This window comes from Drosophila montana, unplaced genomic scaffold (genome assembly GCF_035044405.1).
Source record: "Drosophila montana isolate Dmon_TW-CO22-7 unplaced genomic scaffold, ASM3504440v1 contig_1083_1, whole genome shotgun sequence".
Taxonomy (NCBI): Eukaryota; Metazoa; Arthropoda; class Insecta; order Diptera; family Drosophilidae; genus Drosophila; species Drosophila montana.
Window position 1 is genome coordinate 109,348 of NW_026996074.1, and position 7,633 is coordinate 116,980.

Below are 7,633 nucleotides of genomic sequence, written 5' to 3' on the forward strand. Positions count from 1 at the left end.
AAGTATATATATAGTATTAGATAAATAAATTAAAATAATATTGTATATTGTCATGACTTAACTTAAATTTGTACGTATTAAGATAAATATTTTTCTCAAACATATATCAAGCATTGCTTCTGACAAAAAAAGCTAAATTAAGCGAGAAAATGCTAAGTTGCCATCACAGCTAACAGAGACGGAGACCCCTGGTAACAGATAGAAAGAGAGGGAGAGAGCGACGATCGAGAGCATATGCTAAGAATACACATGTGTGTATAGAACTGTTTAACACCCGACCGAGGTTCGGCCTGGTATAGCTGTGCACTTCTCATTATTTTCAAAAAGCGAAACAGTTTTGAAACGTACGCGAAACAGAGCAAAACGTTCGCTGTCCGAACGTCAAACGCTTCGAAGTAAAACTTTTCGAGATTTAAAAGAAAAAACCGAAACAAAATCAAATTTATTGATTAATTGAAACAACAAGCAATACACAGTGAAACTGAAATGCACGGCAAACTTTTGGATGAGGTATGTCTATGTTCTTTTATGCCGGCTTTTGTTGCTATTTTTGGGAGAAAAATGTTTTGGGTCCAAATATCGATAGCCGCGTTGGGCTCTTAATGACAGCAGCAATCAGATTACGCTCTTAGATTTTACTTAGTCACCCGGCCTCAGATTTTCTTCATGCGTACATACATATGTACGTCTTTGTGTCATTGGTTTATTTACATTCATCAGCATCATAAACATTGGCAGCCAAAGCGTCGACAACTGCGGAAAAGCATTCCTTTCTTGCTTGGGAACAAAGGCATGAGATGGCCAGTTGCTTGCTGCCAATTGAGGAAATGTTCAACTGAGATGGCCAGCCACATATTTTCGGATTAATTTATAAAAAGTCTAAACGATTGAGTCTTGAAGCTAGCCAAGTTCCAGTCGAGGTTTCGGCGCCTGCCATGGTCAGACTTGTTCAAATGGCACAAAATTATGATGCTCGATGAACTGGTTTTCCAGCTCTAAATAATCTGCATTCATACATATTTATGCTAATTAAAAGTGAGCAGATTTATAGAAAATTGAGCGTTTATAAAATGTAACTCTAACCGTTCTCGCCACACTTTTATGCAAGTGCCTTACGAAATATTCTCGGACTTATGCAAGTTCTAGTTCAACAAACGATGTTTCAGCCTGCTCAGCTGTATTATAATACGCGCCTCACCCCCTGCCAACTCAGCTGAAATGCACATGCTATTATCACACAAACACAAACACAAACTCAAATAACCTGCTGCCGATTACAGAATCAGCTGCACAAGTGTGTTATTACATTATAAAGTCGTCGAGCTGTCCAATTTGACCAATCTGACCCCAGGCTGTGATTTTCCACGAGCTCCTGTATTAGATCCGTAAAAGGTTTAGTCTGTGGGTACCTCACACCAACCTTCCCTTTTCAATGCCTCACACTTGCACGGGCGTTTTATTTTAGTAAATTTGTTGGCGCATTCGTCAAAAGGCGGGGAGGCTGACCCCTCCTATGAGCAGTGCAGGTGTGTTGGTTTCTTTGAGTCATTGCGACTATTTATACTCTTGCTTTTCATTTTCTTACTCAAGCCGATTGAAATATACTTATTTTATTTCATGAAACTAAGAGAGCGCCCACAAAAAAAACGATTTGAACTTTTGGCATGTCGAAATTTGTATACCCTTTAGTCACCGCCACGCAATAAAATATTGGGAATTTTTATATAGTATGTATTTTTGAGCATATTAGAGCATACACAGGCTCTAAAGAAGAACAATTAGATTTTTATATGTTTGCTATACTTTACGAACTGCACCACAAAGTGCGGATACCCTTCGCCTTACTAAAGCCACATTACCCAGAAAATGTGTGAATTTTCAATTCCACGTTGAGTGATTTCAATGAATGGGCACGAATTTGATTTTTTGCATGTCGAATCGACTGGCCACTTCAACATGTCGAGGAATTTGTTAATTAGCAGATACCACCGCTGACAATGGACAACACAGGAAATGGTTGGGGGTTTGGGAGCTTGCGTGATAAGTATGACAACCCCAGGGAGAGACGTATTAGTTAGTTCACGCGTGTGCCCATTATATAGTCGGTCAGTCTGATAATGCCTGTGGAGTGGGGGTCCCAGACGCAGACCAGACAGCGCAGTGATAAGCGTCAAACAACGCAAAGTTGATGAATCAATTGGGACCTTCACCTGTTTATGTGTACTTCTGTCAAGTGCTTATAGCAACAACTAATGTTCCAACTCTGCTCCCCACTTGCAGTTCAACGAGAATGGCTACATAGTCATAGAGGACTTTTTGAAGCCCGATGAGGTTGACACATTGTATCAGGCCGGGCGGGCACTTTGCCTGGATGCGCCACAGTCGAACCGGAAAATCTTTAGCACCATCAAGGCGGAGGATGCGCATAGCAAGGAACTGTACTTTCTGGAGTCCGGCGATAAGGTGCGTTACTTCTTTGAGCAGGGCGCCATTGGCGATGAGGGCCAGCTGGTTGTGGATCCGATGATCGCACTCAACAAAGTGGGTCATGCGCTGCATGTGGAGCATCCAACCTTCAATGCGCTGACTTTTAGCAATCGCGTGCGGGAGATTTGCTGGCAGTTGAATTTTAACCGCCCGGCCGTGTGCCAGAGCATGTATATTTTTAAGAATTCCGGAATAGGCGGTGAGGTAACGCCACATCAGGACTCCTGGTTCCTGCACACAGAACCCAACTCAGCAGTGGGCTTCTGGTTTGCGCTAGAAGACTGCACCCTGCAAAATGGTTGCCTTCAGTTCATAAAGGGCTCTCACAAGAGCGGCGTGCACCGTCGTTACCAGCGCAATCCCGACGCAAATGCTTCTGAGCTAATGGTCTACGATCGCCCAGCACCCATCTACCCACAGTCCAGCTTTACGCCGCTCCAAGTGAGCAAGGGTGAGTAGGATCAAACCAATTTTTAACAAATAGCACTAACCTGCAACTCCCTGACAGGCACATGTATCGTCATCCACGGCAATGTGGTTCACAAGAGTGAGCCAAATCGCTCCCAAAAGAGTCGACATGCCTACACCTTTCACGTAATTGAGACTGAAAATAATGTGAAGTATTCAGAAGATAATTGGTTGCAGGCACCGCAGGGTAAGCCATTCCCTTTGCTGTTCGAGCGCAAGGCTTAGGATGCAACAGGACTGGGATCGTATCACTGCTGATTTTTGTATTTTTGCTTATAAGAATGAGAGTGAGTTTTTGAATGAAAAAATGATATCGCCATATGTTTTAAGTTGTACATGTCGAATATTATGAACTATAATAAATAAAGACTTATATATATTTAACACTACCAAAAAGCTGGAGAGTGAACTGCCACAATCATTTGCAGTCATGTCACGAATACTATCATTTATAGACAATTTTTGTGTGGATAAGGGTTAAGGTTAAGGGGCAAACACAACACTTTTTTAAAACGAGATTTTCGAAGAAAATTCCAATTAGCACAAGGCCAAGCCATTTTCGTTGTTGCGGCTATTAAAATTGTGGTGGCAAAAAACATCGAAAATCTCAACATCGATAGTTGTGCAGCTTTGGTTTTGAGCTCTGCTTATTTTCCAGCTAAAATCATACTTTTCGTGAATAGCCGAAAAGTATGCACCACTTATCGAAAAGTTGGTATTTTTAAATTTGATCGGCTGTTAAGAATTCGGTGATTTTTAATTTGAGCAGCATAGAAAATACTTTTTATGCGCGCCTCAAAGTATACATCAGTATTTGAAGAGTGAATATTAGAACTGTAGAGCACGGCACCATCTCTCTTCTCATAAATAAATGTGTTAGCACTAACCGGTGCGTGTATTGGGTTAAAGCATAACCTCAAAAATACATTGATATACAATTTTTGTAAAGTTTCTGCCTCTTGGAATAGTTTGCTCAAGCAGCAATTCTTATTTATCGACTGTAGAAATTTATATTATTGATATTTTTGTTTTTTGAATGGATTATACAATTCCCATGTAGCCTCCTTTCCGCGTGTCTGTATGTATTAAATAGAAAAAAAGCTAGTTTATCAATGGTGTCAATCTTGCAAAATAACATCTAAAGCCGGAACACAAATTCTTGTAGTAGAATTTAGTTTTTAGTTCAAACGAGTTTTTGTTAAAAAATATAATTTGCATTGTCACCAAGTTCTTTATTTGAAGGTATTTAGACTCCCTGACACGTGATTAAATGATATCCACACACGCAGTAATAAGCGGCCGCAGCTTAAATCCGGTTGGTTATTTGGCCAAATGCAGATATTCTTTAGGGGCTTCCAGTTTTTCTTAAATAAGATAGAATCTGGCATCCTTGCCTTCACTTATAATTAATGTGACTAATTTGTGATAATCGACATGGGAATCTTGTTTATTAAACGTTTTGGCAAAAAACCAGGGAAGCTCCCATTCAAAGCCTTTCACATGTTTCGGCAGCCCAGGCACACACACACACGCTCACGCACACACATACACAGTGGACAGTTTTTGTTTTTGTTCCTTAAGTCTTTTGTTGTCGCTGTTGTAGCTGTGGCTTCTTCTTATATGTATGTAATGTTCTTTCATGTTGCAAAACGATTTGTTGGGCGCAAGATTTATGAACTTGTTTTCCCTGACAGTCGACAGTGGTTAAGGTAACACACACGCACACACACATGCATACATTTTCTGTATGAGTGTGTGTGCGTGAACATGCCGCTAATTAGAAGATTTTAATTATCTGTTTTCAATCAGCTTCCACTCAGATAATGATAATGCTGCCTTGTTCTCGTTTTTTTTTTGTATTTTTACTTTGCGGCCATTTAAGCCAAAATGTTGTTGACATTTTAGCGGATCGACGTCCCCGTCCGCATGGCAAGCAATTTTGGAAGGTGTTTTTGGTATCACGGCCACGCGAACGCTGCCAATAAGTGCTGTCAAAATGTCCTAAATCGATTAGAATTGATTTTGAGAAGCTCGCTGACAGGCCATGCGAGCGAACGGGGATAAAACCCCCTAGCCCGAGCTCGTGCCCGAAGCTGGTCTGGGTTTGATCCTGTGCCCGTGCCTGTACACAATCACAATAGCGGATTACAGATGTCTGTCGTGTTCTGCGGCCGGCTCGTTGATTGTCGGCCTTTTTGCACAGTCGTCCCAGCTTTCTCGTCAGCTCCCTCGTTGCGTGTTAAAGGCCCAAAAGGAGGCGATGTCGCTGTCATTGACGATTTATGTCAACTGCCGCCGCGGCACAATATTCAAATTCTTTGCATTCACTCATCACTTGTCGTCAGCTCGTTGCCTGCGCCCCTGCAGCGTATTCTGAACTGCGGATTGGGGGTTGCCAGTTAGGAGCTGCGGACGGCATGAGCTTTTGAAGAGATGGCCTGCAAAATTATGTGTCCGGCATCGAATACCTAACGAGGGCTGCTCAATTGTTCACTGAAACTATTTGGTTCCGCATAAAAAACAAAAAATTGGGACCACCAATAATTAAGGTAACAAACAGAGCTACTTAAACTTTCCTATTTTCAATGTTGAATATAGATGCCTAGTTGGACACAGGACGCAACTAACTAGAAGCAAAGCTCCTATTTTAAGATTGATTTAAGGGACAATTTCATCCGGACTTATGGCACCACAACATATCCTATTTATTATGATTCTCAATAGTAAAATAAACGCCTAAATGAAGCGCTGATCCAGCTAAACTTAATGAGCCCCTCAAAACAAAAAGAGAAACGATTGTACGGATGATTTGCCCGAATAGATGTTGGTGAAATATAGTTGCAAATATTGAGAATAATTGTATTATTGGTCTCGCGTTTTCCGTAAATTAATAAGCAAAAGCGAACGGAAACACCAATATGTTATTTGTAGTGTTTCATTGGATCCAAAGATAGTTTATTTTCAAGCTTGATCTCAATTCCATTACGTATCCATTCGCTTGGATCAAAAACTATGCTACTCTTAGCCATATTCAAGTTCTTAGTATTTGCACTTTCAACTGTTATGTTATTTTAAGCTATTAGAATTTTCAACTTTTCGTTTACGAATTGTTCAACCCACCCACTGGCCAAATGGCATTTCTGTCTAGTTAACTCGCCACAAGGCTTACCTCGTAACACGTAAATTTGATTCAAAAACAAAATTTATTTAACTCTAATGGATTTGGGCATCCCGAGTGGTTCTCAGAGCTTTGTCTTTGCCCTTTACGCGTGCCCCATGTACGACGTCTCTGGTCACCGTCCCCGTTTTCCATTTTTATCTCCCGTTTCTCGCGCGCCTTACGCCGCGCCAGGTTGAGCGCGTTGTGTTACTTGTTACTTTGATTTGACAGGATTCATTGTCTCCGCCACTTGAATGACTTCAAGCTTACGCTTCGCAATCGCAGTCGCAGTCCGCCACTGTCCCTGTCGTAGTGTTATAGTCAGTCTGAGAGGCAACCTCAGGCATAGCCACATTGTCCGCATCGTGGAATCCATCGTCGTCCGAGCCTGAAGCCAATGCGTATTGACATTTTAAATGCGTCCATCACTTTGGGTAGACATTGGATTTGGCTTGCGCTTCGGTGCTCGCTGACGGAATTGATTTAAATATATTGCGGCCCCAAGGGGCCAGAGTTCCACAGCCATGTCGCTGCGTTTTAGTGGGCATGGACAGTAAATTGGTCGGAGGCTGCAGCAGCAATGGAATTTATAAGCGACGCGTATTTTCGACGCTTTGATTGACTTGTGTCACTTTGTCTCATTTGTCAGGCGAACGCCTTTATCCAGTTGCTGGCGCTTAAGTGTCAGGTGTCTCATTGGGCACTCAATTGAAATGTTTTGCCGTGCGATTGCCATAAATACAGATGGATCTGAGTCGCACGAGTCGGCTGGCACTCAAGGCTTTTGTCCAAGCCAAATGACAAGCGCCTGCATTCAAATGCCCATCAAATCATTATACAGATGAGCGGCCAGCGCGGCGGCGGTAGCAGCGCATCCTTTTGGCAATATCCTGCCGCAAATTTCCAACAGCTAGTCATACATGCGATTTATGACAGCTGTGTATATAGAAACGGCCTGGTACAGGAAATGTCCTGCCTGCTAACCGGAGATATGTTTCATATCCTGAAACACGTAGCCGACTGCCATGGGAGATCCGCACTCATTTCACGATTGAATGCCGCAACTCAGGCACTGTGACAGCTAAGATTTGTTTGTTTGCCACTTCCAATACCACTCTGAGTCCCACCAGCCTTGTCCATCTTCTCCTGGCTCAGTCGAAAAGGGTTTCCCTTCTGATAATGCGCCAACAAATACGTAGCTCAATTGCGTTTGATTGAATTGAATCTCCATGGTGCTAAGTCCTTGCCATGACAGCATGACAGCGGCATTAAGCTCCATGCCTTGATAAAATTCTGTTTGCCATTAATAATATATAGTTGTTTTCATTTCCTGAATCCTCTAAATAACCGACTCCTAAACGTAAATGTATCTTGATCAGAAGTAGGGCAAAATCTTAAGATATAAAATTTTTCACAGCTGTATGCAAATTTTATACACCTCTCTTAAGGAAAGAATAAATAACTGATAGAAGGACAGAGAGAAAGATAGAGCATGAGAAAGTTATTTAGAGCAAGAGC

At 41.9% G+C, this 7,633-nt stretch overlaps 1 protein-coding gene across 1 annotated transcript; it reads left to right on the plus strand.

The window, feature by feature from the left end:
- Nucleotides 1–328: 328 nt before the first annotated feature.
- On the plus strand, nt 329–3,351 carry Phyhd1 (Phytanoyl-CoA dioxygenase domain containing 1). Its single transcript, XM_064694073.1, has 3 exons — nt 329–510; nt 2,281–2,938; nt 2,996–3,351. The coding sequence occupies exons 1-3, from the start codon at nt 487–489 to the stop codon at nt 3,178–3,180; spliced, it is 867 nt and encodes a 288-aa protein (XP_064550143.1). The 5' UTR covers nt 329–486; the 3' UTR covers nt 3,181–3,351.
- Nucleotides 3,352–7,633: the final 4,282 nt, after the last annotated feature.

What these genes read in the sequence shown, in the direction of transcription:
- Phyhd1 (XM_064694073.1), top strand. Translation starts at nt 487, where the DNA reads ATGCACGGCAAACTTTTGGATGAG. An exon ending in ACGGCAAACTTTTGGATGAG is followed by an intron (nt 511 to 2,280) that starts GTATGTCTATGT and finishes CCCCACTTGCAG; the next exon opens with TTCAACGAGAATGGCTACAT. An exon ending in GCCGCTCCAAGTGAGCAAGG is followed by an intron (nt 2,939 to 2,995) that starts GTGAGTAGGATC and finishes ACTCCCTGACAG; the next exon opens with GCACATGTATCGTCATCCAC.